Source organism: Carcharodon carcharias, chromosome 10 (assembly GCF_017639515.1).
Source record: "Carcharodon carcharias isolate sCarCar2 chromosome 10, sCarCar2.pri, whole genome shotgun sequence".
Classification (NCBI taxonomy): Eukaryota; Metazoa; Chordata; class Chondrichthyes; order Lamniformes; family Lamnidae; genus Carcharodon; species Carcharodon carcharias.
Window position 1 is genome coordinate 35,393,963 of NC_054476.1, and position 22,322 is coordinate 35,416,284.

At 42.3% G+C, this 22,322-nt stretch overlaps 1 protein-coding gene across 3 annotated transcripts in view; it reads left to right on the plus strand.

Moving 5' to 3' along the window:
- Nucleotides 1-22,322, plus strand: part of si:ch211-266k8.4 (TBC1 domain family member whacked) — a 144,226-nt gene that overhangs the window by 16,982 nt on the left and 104,922 nt on the right. For all 3 annotated transcript variants that reach the window (XR_005944258.1, XM_041197990.1, XM_041197991.1), the window contains exons 3-8: nucleotides 887-994; nucleotides 2,480-2,672; nucleotides 5,530-5,655; nucleotides 14,804-14,927; nucleotides 18,158-18,227; nucleotides 19,552-19,666. Coding sequence is in view for 2 of the 3 variants with exons in the window: in XM_041197990.1 (XP_041053924.1) it covers nucleotides 887-994; nucleotides 2,480-2,672; nucleotides 5,530-5,655; nucleotides 14,804-14,927; nucleotides 18,158-18,227; nucleotides 19,552-19,666 (736 nt within the window). In the remaining variant the exon portion in view is untranslated. The remainder of the gene's footprint in view (nucleotides 1-886; nucleotides 995-2,479; nucleotides 2,673-5,529; nucleotides 5,656-14,803; nucleotides 14,928-18,157; nucleotides 18,228-19,551; nucleotides 19,667-22,322) is intronic.

The window sequence follows — 22,322 nt, forward strand, 5'->3', positions numbered from 1 at the left end:
AAAGATGGAGTGTTGATTACTTAATGCATATTAGATAGATTCCTTTCATAAAATGTTATTTTGGGATGGCAGTCTGAGTAATGTGAAACAATACATATATTGAGTGTACCGAGTTTGGGAAGAACAGGTGAATTTGTACCTACGGTTCCCAGAGCTCTCCTGCACTGGTGTTTTCCTCAACTCGTGTCTGGGTCTGTTGATAGGGATTGATTATTATCATTAGTCAACAACTTCACTGTTGTTGGATAATGGGACTAATTGGATGGTAGAAGGTGAACTAGAAGGCCTTTGAGAAGGTGGTGGTGGGCCTATTTCTTGACTTTGTGCAGTCTCAATATTTCATAAAGGTTTGATGCAACTGAATGACTTGCTAGGCCATTTTGGCAATTAAGAGTCAAACCACTTTGGTGTGAACTGGAGTCACGTATAGGCCCAGACCAGGTAAGGGTGGTTCCTTCTGTAAAGGACATTGGTGAATGAGTTTTTACACTGATCTGGGTCATAATTCATGGTCACTTTACTGATCCCAGCTTATTATTTCCAAGTTTAAAAAAACCTTAATTTAAATTCTCAAACTGCTCAGGATGGGATTTGAACACCCATTCTGCAGTTTATTAGTCCAGACCTCTGGGATTCCTTTTGATATTTAAATGGAGAGCAACAAGATTCTAGAGCTCTCTGGATCTTGCTTTTCTCTACTCTGTACGAGGCAGGGGAAGGCCCATCCTGATCCCTCGGCATGTTCGACTCCATCCTTTTGAAACCCATCTCTGTTTACTTGCAAAATAATTAATGCCTTGTACATTGTGCTTCACTGTTAAACTGACACCACATTTGATCCTTTTATACAGTGTTCAGAGTTTGTTTTTATTAAAACTTATTTCAGATGCATGGCTTCCTCGAAGCTGGCGTTCCCATCAAACTACGTGGTCATCTGTGGAAATGCCTTTTGGGTAGTGACCTCGCTAAAGAGAGCAGTACTCACACCTACCGAGTAAGGAAAAGTTTATTTTTGATCTGAAGTGAGCACGTTTTAATTTATAAAAATAAGATGGATCACGTTCTGTCAGTCTAAACACCTGGATAGAGATTACTGAAAGGAAAAAGATAGACCTACATTTATATAGCACTTATCACCACCTCTGGATGTCCCAAAACACTTTACAGATAATTAAATACTTTTGAAGTGTAGTCACTGAAATGTAGGAAACAACAGTTAATTTACACACAGCAATGTAATAATGATCAGCTTATCTGATTTTTAGTGATTTTGGTTGACAAATAAATGTTGACCAGGAACTGGTGGGAACTATCTTGCTTTCCTTCAAAATAGTGCCATGTATTGGGAAGGCAGATGGGGCCTCGGTTTAATGCCTCATCTGAAAGATGGCACTTTCAACAGTGCAGCACTCTCTCAGTACTGCAAGTACTGAGTCTAGGCACCTCATTCATCTCTGGACTGGGATTGGACCTCAGGACCTCGTGCCTCAGATGAGACTGCTATCAGCCTAGCTAGGGCTGACACAACTGAAACGCAAGTTATTGACTCCAACTGTGAGCAACGTGACAGGAGTTGCATTAGTGATTTTAAAAGTGAAGGTCATCAGTGCAAAATTCATAAGGTCTAAAGAAAATAGAAAATTTCACTCTGTAATTCTAATTGAATCACGTAATAACAGTTGTACCAACATCTAAGTTATTACTGCTTGGCAGATAACAAATGTTTTTTTTGGGTCAGCTTTTGGCTGTTTAATTAAAATTTCAGGGTGACATGAAAGGAAACAGTCACAGTGAGAGTTGGTTCAATGAAGGTGTTAAAGTCAAGGTTTTTTGGTGAAGGAAGGAAGGTGACAGTGTGCCCTTTGGACCATCTGTTGGAACAAGGATGTCTAAACTTCAGCCTCAACTTGTCCCACTCCTCCCTTCCCACCACCCACCCTGCCTCCCCACGCACTTGCCACATAAACTGAAAAAGATTCATTTTCAAGTATTTATCCAATTCCCTATTGAATCTGCTTCCACCAGCTTTTAAACAGTGTATTTTAACTCAAAACAACTCGTTGCCTAAATGTTATTTTTCTCCATCTCCTCCTCTGGTCCCTCTGTCCACCACCTTAACTTTGTGCACTCTGGTTACCAACCCTCCAGCCAGTGGAAGCAATTTCCCCTTAGTTACTCTATCAAAACCCCTCAGAGTTTTGAACATTTCTAGTAAATCTCCTTGATGTTCTCCTTGGAGCAAAAAAGGTTTCCAGCATCCTCAGTCTCCACACATAACTGAGGCACCTCATCCCTGGTACCTTTCTAGTAAATGCCCTCTACAGTTTCTCTGAGGCTTTGGCATCGTTCCTAATGTGCAGTGCCCAGAAATGAAAAGAATACTCCAGCTGAGGCATAAACGTTATTTTATTGAGAAATGCTTGAGAATAAGTTGATTTAAGAACAACTTGGTTTAAGAACGGCTTAACACTTCTCCCAGGAGTACGTGCAGGAACTCCGCAGTCAGCTCGCAAGCCTTGGTGTGAATGAGTATGGGGTGCAGATGGCCATTTCTACACTGGACAATGCAGATAAAGAGAGGGCAGAAACAGAGAGCAGAACTTGCAACCTGACGCCTAACCGAAACCCTGAGGTCACGATTGAAACATTGAGACAGATTGTCCTGGATGTTGGTAAGGTGGCTGAATTGTGTGAAGGTGATGGTTTTGTTTCTTGTTGCCCAGGTGAAGAAGTTCAATAGGCTGACAATTTAGGCATGAGATGAGGAGAAATTTCTTCACTCAGAGGGTTTGTGAACCTTTGGAATTCTCTACCCCAGAGACTGTGGATGCTCAGCCATTGAGTATATTCAAGAATGAAATCAATAGATTTTTTTGGATATTTGGGTAATTAAGGGAAGTAGGGATGTGACCAGCCATTGTTGAGTAGGCTGGAAGGCCCAAATGGCTTACTTCTACTTCTGTTTCTTTTGTTCTTGTGTATTGGGAGGTGGCATTTGCAGTTGGGCAGCCAAGATTGTGACCTGACCAGCAGCACCCATTCTGCCAAGGCAATAGGTGATCCATGGATTAGAATGTGCAGGATTTGGGGAGGGATGGGCTTGCTGACTGTAGAAGGGTGTCCTGGGAGATTGTTTAGTATTTGAAGATTGGTTATTGTTGTCATGTCAATTGACCATAATTGACTCTTCAGGCAAAGAGAAAAGCATAATCCCTGCAGGATTTAATTTTACCCCATTTCCTCCACCATCCTTTGAACATGTATACACCTACTTAACGCCATACCTGTCGAGACCGTAGATTGTCTAGTCAATGATTGACTAGTGTATGCCAAAATATGAGCGGAACAAGTGAACCGATCATTTTGGCTATTTCGGCTTGAAGATAGCAGCAGACCGTCTGTGGCCAAACTCAGTCAATTATTTCCATGGAGAGCAGTTCAGTGGGATTAGTTTGGTACTAATACAGGACTACGGGCAGAAAGTGGGGCAATGGGATTTTTTTGGGATTGATATATGGCTGTGGGGAGAGAGAAGGGCAGTGGGATTACTTTGGGATTGGTACAGGGCTACAAGGAGAGAAATGAACTGCGGGGTTAGTTTGAGATTGATACAGGGCTATGGGAGAGAGAAAGGAAGAGCCAAAATCTTGGACCCCTCTCCTTAATAGCACTGAATGTACCTCCACCTCATGGACTGCTTTGATTCGAGAAGATTGCTCACTAGAACCTTCTCAAGGGCAATTAGGGATGCTGGCCTTGCCAGCAATGCACTCATCCCATGAATGAATTCATCAAAAAAAAGTTTAAGGTTGATACAGGACTATAGGATAAGAGTGAGCCCATGGGATTAATTAGTGATTAATACAGGACTGTGGGGGAAGAGTGAGGCCTCAAAGTTGGGGCTGGAATTTACTTCATTAAGTTCCCTTTTAACAGCATGATAGTACAATGCCAATTAACTGCTCTGGCTCAGAAAGCGAACAGTTTAAACTGTTAACTATGATTCCTACAGGTAGCAAATTGTTGGAGATTTAAAAATGTCAAATTTTAATTATTCTACTTTTTCTTTCTGTCTCTTCCTCTCATTGCAATATTTGTTTCTTTATTTCTCTTTCTGGACCTGTTTTGACTCAGATTCACCTGATTTTCTTTTCTGTTGTTCCTCTGTTTCTTTCTCAAACCTTACTTGGTTAAAGTGATGATTGCTGGTTCGCTCCCCACCATTATCAGCATGTTATAGGATAAATTATGTTTGACTTGAGGGGTGCAGCAAAAAGCTGAACTAATGGGGTACACCACAAGATTCTCCACTCCAACAAGAATGGTACCAATATTATCTTTTGCTCTGTGTTTCTTTGACTAATGTTTTCTCTCAGTATTAGTAAGTAAACTTTTATTTCACCAGTGGGGTAATTAGGTCTCCTTGATAATGTAATTTTTTGGGGCCTTTAAACAACAATAGCTTTATAGACAATTATTTGTTCTGTGAATCATTAGTCTTTTTTAGTTACAAATAAAAACTAGCAATCTTTACATAGGAAAAGTCTTAAAGGTGCTTTGCAGGAGCACAAGCAGACAAAAAAATTACACCTAGCAGGGTTTTAAGAAGCTCTTTTTTTTAAAAAAAAGAGAAATTTAAGGAAGCATCCCCAAAGCTTAGGATCTTGGCAACTGAAGGCATGGCCACCTCTGGTGAAGCAAAATAAGTTGGTGATGTGCAAGAGACCAGAATTGGAGGAGCACAGAGATCTCGGAATGTTGTAGGGATGGAGGATGATAGAGGTGGAGAGGGGCAAGGCCATGGAGGGATTTGAACACGAGGATGAGAATTTTTAAATTTGAAGCATTGCTGGACTCAGTGGCAGTCTAGGCCAGTGAGAACAATTGTGATTGGTTAACAGGACTTAGTGCAAGATAGGACACAGGCAGTGCAAATTAGGACACAGGCAGCAGAGTTTTGGATAAATTACATATTTTACAGCACAAACAGGCAATTCGGCCCAACTGATCTGTGTTTGTATTCAATTCTATTTTGTTTCATCCTATTAACATATCGTTCTATTCCTTTCTCCCTCATGTTTATCTAGCTTCACTTAAATGCATCTATATTATTCTTTACTGCAACCACTCCACATGGTAGTGAGTTCCACATTCTCACCACTCTCTGGATACAGACGTTTCTTCTGAATTCCATCTTTAGAATTTTTTGTGACTGTCTTATATTTATGGCCCTTAGATTTTGATACACCACAAGTGGAAACACCTTCTCTACATCTATCAAACTCTTTCATATCTTATTCAGTAACCGCTCAGTCTTCTCTTTTCTAGAGAAGAGGCCAGCTCATTCAATCTTTCCTGATAAGTTCTGACAACTCAGTTTTGTTTCATCTCATCATCTGAATTTATTGGAACAAGCCCATAAACATCATGTTTTTACATGCGTAGATATTATTCATGATTTTTTGTGTGTTAAAAGATGACCTCTTTAAGCACAGCATACTTCGTAATTTTGCTCTTTATTTTGTGCAGAAAGATCTTTTCCCACTCACTGTTCCCTGATGGGTAAAAATCCAGAGGCTAAAGAGGGGCAAGCAAAGCTATTCAGGATCCTCTCTGCATATGCCAAGCATAATCCTCAGATAGGCTACTGCCAAGGTAAGAGCCACATGTCTATTCAGCACATCTTTAATACAGAGTAAGTATCCCAGGAAGCATCATCTCTGTCAGCATAATGTCATGAGGGATTAAATTTGTTAAAAGTAATCAGTATGGGCTAGCCTAAAGGTAAGAATGAAATTACATCTATACAGCTCCTTTCATGACCTCAGGACATTGCAACCAACATTACTAAAACAGATTATCTATTCTTTACCACATTGCTGTTTGTGGGAGTTTGCTGTGCACAAATTGGCTGCTGCATTTCTCACATTACAGCCAATGAAGTACATGTGAAGTGTAGATGCTGTTATAAAGTGCTTTTGGATATCCTGAGGTTGTAAAAGGTGCTGTAGAAATATGAGTCTGTCTTTTTGCTTGTGTATCAAAAATACAATTTATATTCTGATAAAAGTTGTAATAATGGTTCCTAGTGTAGCAAGGAGGGTGGAGGAATTGTAGTGTTCAATTAAACATTCTGCTTCACATCACAGCATTTCAACTTTTTGGGAGTTTGTGCTCTTAGTGGATATTAAATTTAAGGGTGTGATGGAAAATCCAAGCAAAGTGTTAATTATTAGAGAAGTTACAAATGCACCCTGAAGATCCCTCCTTGCTGTCTCTGCAGGATCCCCATCCACTGGGGTGTGTGTGCATGCGTGTAAGATTTTGTGGATCGGGACCACAGGTACCTAAATAAGCAGTCGACTAGTCACAAGTAATTTTAAGATGGTTTATTGAATTTATGAAGAACCAACAGTTTAGATATGATACATTAACTAATTAGACAGAAAAGGTATACGACCTGTAACAGTTGTGATTTATTAGTGCCAAATGGCAGACAACTAGTTGGCACAGAATGTGTTGATCTCACCATTCTCATCCTCCTCGTCCATCTTAAGAAGATGGTTACTAACAAGTACTGCAACCTCCCCAACACCTCAGCAGTATACCATCCCTCAATAGGAACTTTCCAGGACCTCCGTCCAACCTCAATATATATATATATCCTTTTTGGGGTGCTGGTAACTTACCCAGTGTCAGTCTCTAATGATTCTGACCAATGGATACAGGACAGGGACTCCAAATGTCAAAGGTGATTAACACCTCCCCTGTTCATCATCCTCATGAGGTCAGTTTTTAGTTTACATCATGCTGAGGGTTATATCTTGGTTCTAAACAATTACGTAGATAAGGAGGTACAGAAGATGCCAGCTTAGGAATGTCAACGTGGAAGCCTGAAATAAGACCATTTAGAGGTCAAAGCGTTAGAAATCCTCTTTCCAGTAAGAAAATCAGTGCTGCCTAGCTAATCCCATAAAATGCAGGAAATATCTGCTTATTAAAGACCCCAATTTCTTACAGTAGTTGAGAGCCATAAGGGGGCAGTAGTGTTCCAGGTAATAGAACAATTTTCTGAGATCTCTGCATAATTTGCACACTTAGCATTTTAGAAAAGGTGGAAGTATTGTGGCTTTCACTTTGCTGATAATTGTTGAATTTTTTCAAATGTTAAAATTTCAGATTTAAAACCAGCTGATAATATATGCAAGTACCCAGGGTGCACTTATTATTGAAGTAGAACCCAGGCTGCCTGTGAATTCAACCATCCTCAATTAACATCACATTGTGTGGAGCCTGACAGGTGGAAATTCAGCTGGCAAAGTTTCAAGTGACTGGTCAAAGCTAAGCTGGCATGACCAAGTATGGGAAGAAGGGAATGGAAGAGTAAGAATGAGCTGAGACCCAGGAGGAGAGAGAGCACAATTGTGGGAACTATTGGTACCTATTGCCAGCTCACTGTGGAATCTATTGCCAGCCTGGACTTGCCCAAATTGTAAGTAATTCTGGAAAGTATTGCAACAAAAACTGAATGTGCATCGTGCCTTTAATGTCACAAGGTGATTTATCAGAGGTTAAAGATAAAACTGAAGCATTTGCAAGAACCGTCAGCCAGAAGTGCCGAGTGGATGATCCATCTCTACCTCCTCCGGAGGTCCCCAGCAACACAGATGCCAATTCGATTCACTCCATGTGATTTAGGAGAAATGATGGCATAGTGGTATTGTCGTTGGACTAGTAACCCAGAGATCCAGGGTAATGATCTGGGGACTGGGGTTCGAATGCCGCAGCAGATGGTGGAATTTGAATTCAATAAAAATCTGGAATTAAATGTCTAATGATGATTGTCGATTGTTCTTAAAAAAAAAAACTAATGCCCTTTAGGAAATCTCATGCTTACCTGGTCTGGCCTACATGTGACTCCAGGCACAGCAATGTGGTTGACTCTTAACTGCATGCCACTTAGCTGTATCAAACCACTACAAAGTCACAAAACTGGATGGACCACCCAGCTTCGACCTAGGCACCGGAAACAACAATGGCAATCTTAGCCCTGTCAGCCCTGCAAAGGGGAGGCAAAATTGGGAAAGCTATCTGTCAGACTTGTCAAGCATAGTCATCCTCACAGAATCATACCTTACAGATGATGTCCCAGACACCACCATCACCATCCCTCAGGAGTGGCAGGACATTGATATGCAATCGGGAGGGAATTGCCCTGGGAGTCCTCAACATTGACTCCAGACCCCATAAAGTCTCATGGCTTCAGGTTAAACATGGGCAAGGAAACCTCCTGCTGATTACCAGATACTGCCCTCTCTCAGCTGATGAATCAGTGCTCCTCCATGTTTAACATCACTTGGAGGAAGCACTGAGGATGGCAGGGGCACCATCTGGTTGAGGGACTTCAATGCCCATCACCAAGAGTGGCTCAGTAACACCACTACTGACTGAGCTAAATGACATAGCTGCTAGACTGGACCTGCGGCAGGTGGTGAGGGAACCAACAAGAGGGAAAAACATACTTGGCCTCATCTTCAGCAATCAGCCTGCTGCAGATGCATCTGTCCATGACAGTATCGGTAGGAGTGACCACTGCATTGTCGTTGTGGAGATGAATTCCCACCTTCACATTGAGGATACCCTCCATCGTGTTGTGTGGCACTAAATGGGATAGATTTCGAACACATCTAGCACCTCAAGACTGGGTATCCACGAGGCACTGTGGGTCATCAGCAGCAGCAGAATTGTACTCGAACAGAATCTGTAATCTCATGGCCTGCATATTCCCACTCTACCATTGCCATCAAGCCAGGGGATGAACCCTGGTTCAATGAAGAGTGCAGGAGGGTATGGCAGGAGCAGCACCAGGCATACCTAAAAATGAGGTGTCAACTTGGTGAAGCTACAACACAAGACTATTTGCATGCCAAACAGCATAAGCAGCAAGTGAGAGACAGAGCTAAGCAATCCCACAACCAATGCCATCCTTAATGATAGAGGGGCCCAGCACATCAGTGGAAAAGCCAGAAGTGTCAAGTGGATGATCCAACTCAGCCTCCTCCGGAGGTCCCCAGCACCACAGATGCCAGTCTTCAGCCAATTCAATTCACTCCACGTGATATCAAGAAACAGCTGAAGGCACAGGATAGTGCAAAGGCTATGGGCCCTAACAATATTCCGGCAATAGTACTGAAGACTTGTGCTCCAGAATTTGCCGCACCCCTAGTCAAGCTGTTCCAGTACAGTTACAACACTGACATCTGCCTGGCAATGTGAAAAATTGCCCAGGTATGTTCCATACACAAAATGCAGGACAAATCCAACCCGGCCAATTACGGCCAGTCTACTCCCGATCATCAGTAAAGTAATGGAAGGGGTCATCAACAGTTCTATCAAGCGGCACTTGCTTAGCAATAACCTGTTCACTAACACCCAGTTTGGGTTCCGCCAGGGCCATTCAGCTCCTGACTTCATTACAGCCTTGATTCAAACATGGACAAAAGAGCTGAACTCTCGAGGTGAGGTGAGTGACTGCCCTTGACATCAAAGCTGCATTTGACGGAGTGTGGCATCAAGTACCCTAGCAAAACTGGAGTTAATGGGAATCAGGGGAAAACTTTCTGCTGATTGGTTTCATACCTAGCACAAAGGAAGATGGTTGTGGTTGTTGGAGGCCAGTCATCTCAGCTCCAGGACATCATTGCAGGAGATCCACAGTGTAGTGACCTCGGCCTAACCATCTTCAGCTGCTTCATCAATGACCTTCCTTTCATCATAAGGCCAGAAGTGGGGATGTTTGCTGATGATTGCACAACACAATGTTCAGCGCCATTCATGATTCCTCAAATACTGAAGCAATCCATGTCCAAATGCAGTAAGACCTGGAAAATATCCAGGCTTGAGCTGACAAGTGGCAATGACCATCTCCAACAAGAGAGAATCTAACCATTGCTCCATGACATTCAATGGCATTACCATCACTGAATCCCCCACTATCAACATCCTGGGGCTACCATTGATCAGAAATGGAACTGGACTAGCCATATAAATACTGTGGCTACAAGAGCAGGTCAGAGGCTAGGAATCCTGCAGCGAGTAACTTACCCCCTGACTCTCCCCAAGGCCGGTCCAACTTCTAGAAGGCACAGGTCAGGTGTGTGATGGAATACTCTCCCCTTGTCTGGAGAAGTGCAGCTCCAACAACACTCAAGAAGCTTGACACCATCCAGGACAAAGCAGCTCACTTCATTGGCACTCCATCCACAAACATTCACTTCCTCCACCACCAATGCACAGTAGCAGCTGTGTGTCATCTACGAGGAGCTCACCAATGTTCCTTCAACAGCATCTCCCAAACCCACGACCACTACCATCTAGAAGGACAAGGGCAGCAGACGCATGGGAACACCTCCAGCTGTAAGTTCCCCTCCAAACCACTCGCCACCCTACTTGGAAATATGCCGCTGTTCCTTCACTATCACTGGGTCAAAATCTTGCACCTCCCTTCCTAACAGCACTGTGGGTGTACCTGCACCACATGGACTGCAGTGGTTCAAGAAGTCGGCTCACCACCACCACCTTGAGGGCAATTAGGGATGCGCAATAAATGCTGGCTTAGCCAGCGATGCCCACATCCCATGACTGAATTTTTAAAAAATTGACACTGAGCTACATGTGATATTAAGGCAGGTGACTAAAAGCTTGTCAAAGTGGTAGATTTGGAGAAGAGAGGGAGGTATGGAGGTTTAGGGAGAGAATTCCAAACCTCAGGCCCCAGATAGCTAAAGACACAGCTGCCAATGGTGGAGTGATGGAAATCAGGAATGCGCAAGACGCTAGAATTAGAGGAAGGCAAATATCTGGGGGTTGGGTGAGGTGGATGTGGTTGTAGTGTTGGAGGAGGTTTCAGAGATTGGAAGGGACAGGGCAATACAGGTATTTGAACACAATGATGAGAATTATAATTTTGAGACATTGGTGGACCAGGAGACAATATAGGTCAGCGAGCATGGGAACGATAGGTATGTTTACACAAGCTAATAGACAGGCCTTTCATTACACCTTGCGTTAGCTATCAATGAGTTGTCCTTAATGGGAGTATTTTGGGGATTTGAAAGTGAGCTGCAATTCTCCAGTGCTGATTCAGCAACCTAAAGCCCCTTCGATTGTGGGATTGTGAATTTATCTTTCAATGTAACAGTGTCCTTTCCAAAATTGCTTTTTCTGACTTGCAAACTTCAACAATTTTAAAACCTTGTTGATGCCCATGAACTTGAAAGCGCTGATGGAATGTAAGGAAAGTGCGAAGATTGCATTCTAATAAAGGATAAATATTTTATGGAATGTCCCTTTGTGTTTCTTTCTTTAAAGAAATGTACAGGGTGGTATATGCAAAGCATGTGGCAGCAGATTGGTGTTTGTGCCTGTCCACAAGCTAAGGTTGCCAATGCTAGGATACCATGACCTATTGACATTTAAAGCGTGGCAAACATTGCAAAATTCAGAGGAATAAACAAGCCCTCAGCAGTTTGAGTATGTGTGAAGAGAAAGATGGGAAGAACTTAAATATCTACAGTGCCTTTCATGACCTCAAGACATCACAAAGCTCTTTACAGCCAACTAAGCTATTTTCTATGGTGTAGTGCATTTTGACGTAGGGAATGCAACAGCCACTTTGCACAAACTCCTACAAGCAGCAATGGAGAAAATGTCTGTTCATCTGGTCTTTTTTTAGTGACATTGGCTGAAGGATAAATATTAGCCAGAACAAAATGGGGGAACCCTCCTTTTCTTTAAAATAGTGCGGCTGTAGCATCTTTTATCTGAGAGCACCGATAGCGTCTCAATTTAACGTCTAATCTGTAAAACAGCATCTTTAATCGTGCAGCACTCCTTCAGATTGTTATACAAATCAGTTGGGTGTATATCAGTTAATTGTATTGAAGTGGTGGGTATTAAATTGGGACTTGCCTATGCTCATTTATATAGGAACAGGCTGAAAGAGGTTTTGTTGTTGGAGCTGTATGGTATGCAATGTATGTCTTTGTAAATAATCTTTATTCACTTAAAAGCTTTTAAGCTCCAGCATTATATCCTTCATCACCTGGCTATCCAAGTTTTAACAAGTACTGTAATGCTTTGAGTGTCAGCCTGGATTATGTGTTCAAGTCTCTAGAGTGCGGCTTGAACTCTCAACCTTGTGGCTCAGATGAGAATGCTACCCATTGAGCCAAAGCTGACATCTCAAACTGTAAAGCACAACCATTCTGGAGTACCTTGGACTTGTGTTTCACACCCTTGGGCGACTCATTAATTGTGGGACTCTGGTTGCACTGAGATGGGCTTTGTGGAATGTATGTGAATGATTTTCTATTGATATTGCCTTGGTTGCCCACTCTCCCCAAGCAAACTCTCAGGGCTTGTCTGCTCCAACACGTTTGGGCAGCTTCACTGATGCTCGGTCACTGGCAAGGCTGTCATTTATTACTGAATTCTAGCCGTCACCTTGAGATGATGATGTGATGATGATGAGTTGCCTTCTTGAACTTCTGAACCCGGTTTGGTGTAGGTACACCCACAGTGCTGTTGGAGAGGAATTTCCAGGGTTTTGACCCAGCAATAGTGAAGGAGCGATGATATATTTCCAAGTCAGGATGTTGTGTGACTTGGAGGGGATCTTACAGGTGGTGGTGTTCCCATGCGTCTGCTGCCCTTGTTCCTCTAGGTAATAATGGGTCACAGGTTTGGAAGGTGCTGTTGAAGGAGGCTTAGCGAGTTGCTGCGGTGTATCTTGAAAATGGTATATACTCCTGCCAAAATGCGCTAATGTTGGAGAAAGCAGGCGATTATGGTGGTGGATGGAGTGCCAATCAAGCAAGTTGTACTGTCTTTAAAGGGAGTAAGGGAATAAAGCATCAGAATCTTTCATTGTTCAGACCTCCAACTGATTATCCATTTTGGTGTCTAGAACTTGATGAATGTTCAGGGTTCATTTATTCTAAAGAACACACCCAATATTACCAAAATAGCTCAATGGATAGCGTTCTCTTAATGGATGCTGTATAGTCAAAGCTGCAGTATTTGAGCTGGAACATAAAACTGAGATCCAGTTGTTTGTTCAAATAGGCCTAAAAGATTCCATTAGGACCAAAGCTGGGGGTAGGGGGGGTGTTCTCCCAGTCTCTGAGCCAGTATTCCTGCCTCTACCAACACCTCTCACTCATATATAATTTTCTATTTATAGGGCCTTTCTGTGAGCAAGGTGCCTACTACGTTTGCCTACAGATGAACAGCAATTGTAATTCATTGGCTGTGAAGTGTTTTGGGACGTCCTGAGTGTGAGATAAGGTTCTAAGAAAATGCTCTTCTCTCCTTACAGCATGCCCCGTCCCCACTTATCCCAGGAGCGAGCAAGCAAGCACTTTGATTTTTTTTTTGGTAGAGTTTGAATGGAGTAAGATCCCTGATATGCAGGCTCTGAAGTGACAATATCTTAAAGAATTATTTTTTCCCAGTAGCTACGTTAGATGCAATATATCCTCTGAAAGGTGGAAACAATTTCACGAACCTGTGGCAACTCACCAAGCATCTAACAATCGTCTGGCCTTGCTTTGAAACTGTATTAAAAACATAAGAAATTGGAGTTGGACTAAACTGTATGGCCCCTTGAGCTTAGTCTTCCATTCCATGAGTTTATAACTCAACTTCTTCTAGCTCACTCAACTTTCCTGTGCTATCCTCATATCCCTAACGTGATGCTAAACCTATTCAATTCATTGATTAGCCTGCAGTTCAAGCACTGTGCCCAGCTTTGGATGCCTTAGTTTAAAGAGGGCATGCAGGTCACAGAGAAAGTATTGAAAAGCTTTCCCTTGATGATGTCAGGGATGGGATGGTTTTAATACTGAGTGAAGAAACCGGGGCACTCTTGATGAAACAGAGGGGTAATAATCGGAAAGTAGTGTTCCACTTCATTAAGCGTTTTGATAAATGTAAATGGGAAAAATGTGGTTAGTGAGCTTGTAGCTGAAATCATAGAATCAAGTTGTACAGTACCGAAGGAGACCATTTGGCACATTGTGCCAAAGAGCTATCCAAGTGGTCCCACTTGCCCCCACCCCCACCCCTTTTTCCCCCTAGCCCTGCGAATTCTTCCCTTTCAAATGCTGTGTTTATCCAATTCTATGTTTCATTATTCAATCTGTTTCTACCACTTTTTAGGAAGAGCATTCTAAATCGTACTAATCCACTGTCTAAGACCAAGTCTCCTCAGCTCCCCTCTGGTTCTGTTGCCAATTATCGTAACTACTGAGAATACTAAGGCCATCATTAAAAGAGCATTTTTTTTCATGCAGAAAGCTGTTGGGACAAAGAAAGGGGAAGCAGACTCCATAATGGCCTTTAAAAGGGAAATGGATAAATATTTGAAAAACACAAAAGTTCATGGGGAAAGAGCGGGAGGAGTGGGATTAATTGTATAGTTTATTCAAAGAGCTAGCGTGGATACAATGGGCTCCCTCTGTGCTGCATAGTCCTATAAGGGTAATTTTAGGGTTCAGGTTTACCATTTTACCCCCTCTCCAATGTCAATCTTTGAAGCCATTGGAGAATATAATCTGGCAGGGAGTAAACAAATTAAACTCACCCATCTCCTACTTGAGGGTAATGGTGGTCAGATAAAATTTTCCCCTCTGAATCTTTTGTTCATCATTATATTATCAGTCAACTTTCAGTGTAATGCATGCAGCTTTTTAATAGTAAATTCTGCACTCAATTAATTTTTTAACTTATTTTATTTTGCCAGGCATGTCCTACATAGCAGCCATGCTCCTAATGAACATGCAGGAAGAGGATGCTTTCTGGGCTTTAGTTGTCCTACTAGAAAAGCCCAAGTACCTGGCTGGATTTTATGAACATTCGTTAGATACGTATGTGTCACTACTAAGGATTTAAGTGAGCCTGTCGCTCACATTGCGCCTGTCTCACACTGCACCTGTCACTGCGTATGGTTGTCTGTCGCACCTGCCACTGAGAATCTAGCTTCTGTTTCATCAGTGTCCTCAGTGTTGCTAAAATGTAATTTGTTAAGGAATCAAATTTAAAACCATGATCACAGCGAGTCAACCACAAACTTCAGTCGAATGAAAGACTTTCATTTCTGTAGCACGTTTCATGACCTCAAAGTCCCAAAGTACTTCACAGATAACACAGTAATTAGAAGTGTAATCCCCCTTGTCGTGTAAGAAACATGGCAGCCAATTTGTGCAGAGCAAGCACCCACAAATCACAATGAGTAAATGACTAGAAGCTCTGTAAGCTTGAGGTCATCCAATACCCTGCTTGTCTATGTTTTAACACAGTCCCATTCACCTATCACCACTGTGCCTGCTGATCTACACAGGCTCCTGGTCAAGCAGCACTTTGATTTTAAAATTTTCATCCTTGTCCTCAAACTCCTCCATGGCCTCGCCCCTTTCTATCTCTGTAATCGCCTCCAAAGCCACAACCCTCTGCTGTCCAGGCTTCAAGTTATGGAATTTCCTCCCTAAACCTCTCCACCTCTCTATCTCTATTGGCTGATATTTATCCCTTGACCAACATTATTGTAAAAACAGATGGTCTGGTCATTATCACATTGCTATTTCTGGAGTTTGCTGTGCACAAATTAGTTACCACATTTCCTAAAATGCAACAGTGGCCCCACTTCAAAAGAGTTCATTGACTGTAAAGCACTGTCAGATATCCTGAAGTTGTGAAAGTTGCTATATAAATGCAAGTCTATGTTCTTTCTTTTTATATAGTGTCCTCGGGATGTCCCAAAGAGATTTACAGCCAATTAATTACTTTTTAAATGTAGTCACTTTTTATGTAAACATGGCAGTCAGTTTACACAGAAAGATCCCACAACAATCTGCTTTTTCAGGTGTTAACTGAAGAATAAATAGTAGCCAGGACACCGAGGGATTCCTACACTTTTTTTTTATGTTCACCTGATCAGCCAGGCGTTTGACATCCCATTTGAAAGACAGCACCTCTGTCATTGCAGCTCTTTGTCAGCCGCAGTGGGAGTATTGACCTAGATTATCGGCCTGGCGTCTGGAGTTAGGCTTGAAAGCATGATTTACTGACTCAGAGACGAGCATGGCCAGATAAGCTGATGTTGGCTTCTGACCAACGTTCAATCCTCAATGAACACTATGAAAAGCAGATGATCTGGCTATTCACCTCATTCTTATTTGGGTGACATTTCTGTGTGCAATTTAGCTGTACCATTTGCCCACTGAAAAACACTTAGAAGCAAATTCATTATTGGAAGTCCTCTGAGTTCCAATAAATGCATGTTTCTTGTTGATTCCAATTGAAACCTGATTATTGTTTTCCTCTCTTTTCTCTTGCTTCCTTCCATGAGTCACCAGCAGTTCAGGGGCAAGTTGGCCTTCTTTAACCTTCCTGGATGTGTGGCAACAATCCAAAAGGATCATTTTACCTGTATGAGAGGCCTCTGTTTGATAACTTGGGGACCTTGCTTTGGCCTCTCGTGAGTCACCAATTTTAATTGCTCCACCGATGCTCTTGTGACATGCTTTCAGCTGCCTGGGCCTCAAAATGTGGAATTCCCTCTCTAAATCTCTCTGCCTCTATCTCTCCTCCTATAAGACCCTCCTTAAACCCTATGAATTTGATCAAGCTTTTGCCCACATGTCCTAATGTTTCCCTAGATGACTCTGTATCAAATTTTGTTTGATAACGATCCTGTGTGGCCCCTCTGTAAGCTTTAAGTTGATTAAGATGCTATATGAATGCATGTTGTTCTTTTAAATCATAGAGTCATAGAGGTCTACAGCACAGAAAAAGGCCCGTCAGCCCATCGAGTCTGCACTGGTCAAACAAGTAACGAACTATCCTAAACCCATTTTCCAGCACTAGGCCCATAGCTTTGTATGCCATGGCATCGCAAGTGCACATCCAATACTTCTTAAATGTTGAGGGTTTCTGCCACTACCGCCCTTTCAGGCAGTGAGTTCCAAATTCCCACCACCCTCTGGGTGAAAAAATTCTTCCTCACAGCCCCTCTAAACTTTCTGCCCCTTACCTTAAATCTATACCCCCTAGTTATTGATCCCTCCACCAATGGGATAAGTTCCTTCCTGTCTATCCTATCTGTGCCCCTCATAATTTTAGACACCTCAGTCATGTCCCCTCTCAATCTCCTCTGCTCCAGGGAAAATAACTCCTGTCTATCCAATCTCTCCTCATTACTAAAACTCTCCAGCCCAGGCAACATCCTGGTAAACCTCTTCTGCACTCTCTCTAGTGCAATCACATCCTTCCTATAATGCGGATTCCAGAACTGCATGCAATACGCTAGCTGTGGCCTAACCAGCATTTTATACAGCTCCAGCATAACCTCCCTGCTCTTATATTCTATGCCTCTTTTAATAAAGGCAAGTATCCCATATGCCTTCTTATCCACTTCATCTAACTGTCCCACTACCTTAAGGGACCAGTGGACATGCACACCAAGGTCCCTCTGATTCTCGGTACTTCCCAGGGTCCTACCAGTCATCGTGTATTCCCGTGCCTTGTTTGTCCTGCCCAAGTACATCACCTCACACTTTTCCAGATTAAATTCTATTTGCCACTGATCAGACCATCTGACCGGCCCATCTACATCCTCCTGTAATCTAAGGCTATCCTCCTCACTATTTACCACCCCACCAATTTTCGTGTCATCCACGAACTTACTGATCAACCCTCTTACATTCAAGTCTAATTCGTTTATATATACCACAAACAGCAAGGGACCTAACACTGATCCCTGTGGAACCCCATTGGACACAGGCATCCAGTCACAAAAACACCCCTTGACCATCACCCTTCTCTTCCTGCCACTCAGCCAATTCTGGATCCAAGTTGCCAAATTGCCTTGGATCCCAAGGGCTCTTACCTTCATTATCAGTCTCCAAGGCTGACGTTATCAAAAGCCTTGCTGAAGTCCAAGTAGACTACATCAAATGCATTGCCCTCATTTACCCACCTGGTCACCTCTTCGAAAAATTCAATCAAATTGGTCAGGCATGACCTCCCCCTAACAAAATCATGCTGAAATCGCGCTGCATTACATGTACACACTGAAATCTAACTGTTTGCTTTACAGAATCCAAAGGCACGCCAAAATCTTTCAACAGCTGCTGAAACACCGAATGCCCTACCTCTGGCAACACATGGTAAGGGCAATATAATAGACCTGTAGCTTATATCCCAACCAACTTTCTCTCAGATTTAGTAACTAGTCCATCATTCTCAAGCAGAGACCCACCTTGTAACGCAAACTTTGTGTTCCCTCCTAGTTCAGGATTGCGCACAGGTGTGCTTTCTGAAGCAACTATCATGATTGCAGATGTAGAGTAAGGCTGAGATTTGAGATCCTCTCTAGACTAAGCCGTAGGTTTTAAGCATGAGTAATTTGTGGATGTTGTCCAAATCTAGTGATTAAGTGACTACCCTTCTTTACCACTTACCCCTGAAACTAATAAGAGGCCAGTTTACGTACTGAAAATTCCATCTCTTTTATACAATTAATGCTTCCTATTTACTCTTTTCTGTGATTTTTGCTTCTTGGCCACCATGATGCCATTATTGTGGCTCATTATCTACTCACTCCCAGAGACTGATTATGCCTCCCGACTTGACCTTGAGCATTGACCTAGATTATGCAATCTGGTGTCTGGAGTTGGGCTTGAACTCATGATTTACTGACTCAGAGACGAGAGCATGGCCAGCTAAGCTGAGGTTGACTCCTGACCAATGTTTAACCCTCAATGAACCCTAGGTCATTTACTAGTTCACTATTCATTTGGATCACTGTGTCTATTACTTGAAGTGCCCCAAATCTCCATCCTCCACTGTTTTTCTCCTTTATCCTCCCTGATTTTACAGGGCCTTCAATTTCCTGCCTCCTACACTCACTGCTCCCCTGTCCAGCCAAAGTCACATGCTCTTGCTTCTGCTGGACAAGCTCCTCTTTAAGTACCTTCCACCACGTCTATCTGAATACCCCTCAGGGCAACACAGGATGGGCAATCAATACTGACCTGCCAGTGTCACCCACATCACAAGAAGAAAAATGTCATTTTTTTTAAATGGTGGAAGAGCAAATAGATTTTGGTATCCAGATGCACAGATCCCTAAAAGCATGTGCACAAATAGAAAGTAATCAACAAGGTTAATATAATTTTTGCCTTTATCTCAAGCAAATATCATGGGGAGAAAGTGAGGGAATTCGGGAGAAACCTCTTTATCCAAACAGCGATGAGAGTGTTGAATTTGCTACTATATGAGTCGTTGCGAATTGTATAGATACACTTAAGCTCCAACACAAGCCAGTTGGGCTGAATGGCTGGTTTCTGTGCTGTCTGCTCTATATAAGTTTAAATCATAATTAACTGTAAAGAAATTGGAATTGTGTAATTATAAAAAGTACCTTGAACGCTCCTTTCTATCACCTTAATAGGAACAGTACTAATTAGCACACTGTTTAAATCCTGGCAGGAGAATTTGGAAGTGGCACCGTTACTGTTCATCACCACTTGGTTCCTGACCCTTTTTACATCCTTACCCTGCTGGGATTCTGTGTTGGCCATCTGGGATCTAATCATTCTAGATGGTAAGAGCATAATTTCAAAGCAAATATCGTTGATAATCTTTGGATTTATTATTTACAGCAACCAATAAATATGATGGACACAGGCAGCTGCACAGAATAGCCAAGCTTGCATACTTCTATAAAAAAAAATACATTGAAATAATTCAACCTCAATAGTATGATGCCCTATGATTTTTTTGTGTGGGATCACAGAAGGCTAAAGCACAGGAAAAGGCTGTTCAGTCCATCGTGCTCGTGTGGATTCTCTGAGAAAGCTATCCACTTAGTCTCATTTCTCTTTCATTTTTTACTTCCGATTTTCTACATTTTTCCTTTTTAAATATTTATCCATTTCCCTATCTAAAGCTATCATGAATTCTGCTTCTGTCAGTATTTTTGTTCAGGAGCTCCATGTCTTAACAGCCCTCTTCCCTCATCTCTTGATAAATTTATAACCTCAGTGACAAGTAGAAATAGCTTTTACCCCACATTAGCGATCAAAACTCCTCTTTGTTCTTCCACAACTCCTCTTAATCCAGTGAAAAGAGTCATAATTTCTCTGGTTTCTCTCTCTTTAAGTTTCTCCCTCCTTTTTGCCCCTGGATTTTCAAATATTCTTGGGGTGCTTTTGGTGTCTTCTACCTTGAAGTCAGATACAAAATACTTGCTCAAAGTCCCTGCCATTTCCTTGTTTCCCCTTACCAGTTCCCCAGTCTCACTCCCTAAGAGACCAATGTTTACTTCAGCTACTTTTCCTTTTTATATAATTGCAAAAGCTTTTACTGTCCTGTTTTTATATTTCTTGCTAGATTACTCTCTCATTCTCATTTCTCCTTCCATATTTTTTAGTCATCCTTTGGGCAAATTTTAGAAACCAACAATCTTCAAGCTGACGACTAACCTTTGCAGTATTGTACACCCTTTCTTTCAATTTGATACTATCCTTAATATGCTTAGTTAGCCATGAATGGTGCATCTTCTTTGTAGAATCTTTGTTTCTCAATGTCCTTTGCAAGTTACATCCTTACTCTCCTTAAGTGTCTGCCATTGCTTCTATACAGTCTTATGTTTTAACCTATTTTCACTGTCTACTTTAGCCATTCCACCTTCATACCTTTGTCATTTCTTTTATTTAAACTTAAGACACCAGATTCAAATCCAAGTTTCTCGCCCTCAAACTGATTGTGAAATTCATCAATTTTGATCACGTTTCCCAAGAGGATCCTTTACTATGAGATTGTTAGGTAATCCTGTCTCATTGTATATTTCGGTCTAAAATAGCCTTTTCCCTGGTTGGTTCCCTAATGTATTGTTCTAAGTGTGACTTGGAGGAGAACTTGCAGATGGTGGCGGTGTTCCCATGTGTCTGCTACCCTTGTGCTTCTAGGTCATAGAGGTCACAGGTTTGGAAGGTAAAGTGAAAGAAGCCTTTATGATTTGCTGCAGTTCATCTTGTGGCAGCAGCTGTGTGTACCATCTACAACAAAATGGTGATGGAGGGAGTGAATGCTTAAGGTAGGGTGCCAATCAAGTGGGTTCCTTTGTCTTGTTTCCTGAACTGTCATTAAGTATTGTTGGAGTTGCGTTTGCCCAGGCAAGTGGGGAGTATCACACTCCTGACTTGCACCATGTAGATAGCAGATGGGGTGTCTTGTGGCGCGGTTGTAGCGTCCCTACTTCTGAGCCAGAAGCTCCTGGTTCAAGTCCCACTCTGGGACTTGATGGCCACAGAGGATAGGTTGTAATGGGCCAACCATGATTACCAACATGGAAATCCTTCCAATAGGTCTATGGCAGGCGGTAAGAGCGGGAGAGTTCTCCTGGTCAGTAAGAACCTGCAGAAAGCAAACCACTGCAGTACCTTGCCAAGCATAACCATGGACCAACACATGGAAGTCCATGGTTGCCAGTGCCTTCTTAGGGCATGGTACCTGAAGAGAGAGTGCGAAGGTGAACTGGCTTTGGAGAAGAGGTGTGTTACCCGCTGCAGAATTTCTAACCTCTGCCCTACTCGTGGAATCACAGTGCTCCAGTTGAGTTTCTGGTCAATGGTGATCCCAAGGATATTGATGGAGGTGGTTTCAGCAATTTTTTTAACAAAAAAGGAAGGAAAGAAAGACTTGCATTTCAAATGCTTTTCATGATCACTGGATGTCTCAAAGCACTTTACAGCCACTGAAGTACTTTTGACCTGTAGCCACTTTTATAACATAAGAAACACAGCAACCAATTTGCACACAGCAAACTCCCACAAACAGTCATCTAATAATTACCAGACCACCTTTTTTTTTGTATTGTTGATTGGCCACGAAGAATTACCCAGCTGTATTTCAAAAAAGTGCCATGGGATCTTTTAAGTCCATCTGAGAGGCTGTCAGGACCTCGCTTTTAACATCTCACCTGAAAGACGGTACCTCCAACAGTGCAGCATGCCCCCTGTCCTAAACTGGACTATCAACCCAGATTTTTTTTTTTGTGCTCAAGTCTTGGAGCAGGACTTAAACCCACACACCACCTTATGACTTAGACATAAAAGTGTTACCAACTGACACTACGATATAATGCAAGTCAAGTGGGGATGATTGGATTCTTTCTTGCTACAGATGCCATTGCCTGGCAGTTGTATTATGCAAATATTACTTGCCACTTATCAGCCCAAGCCTAAATGTTGCCTGGG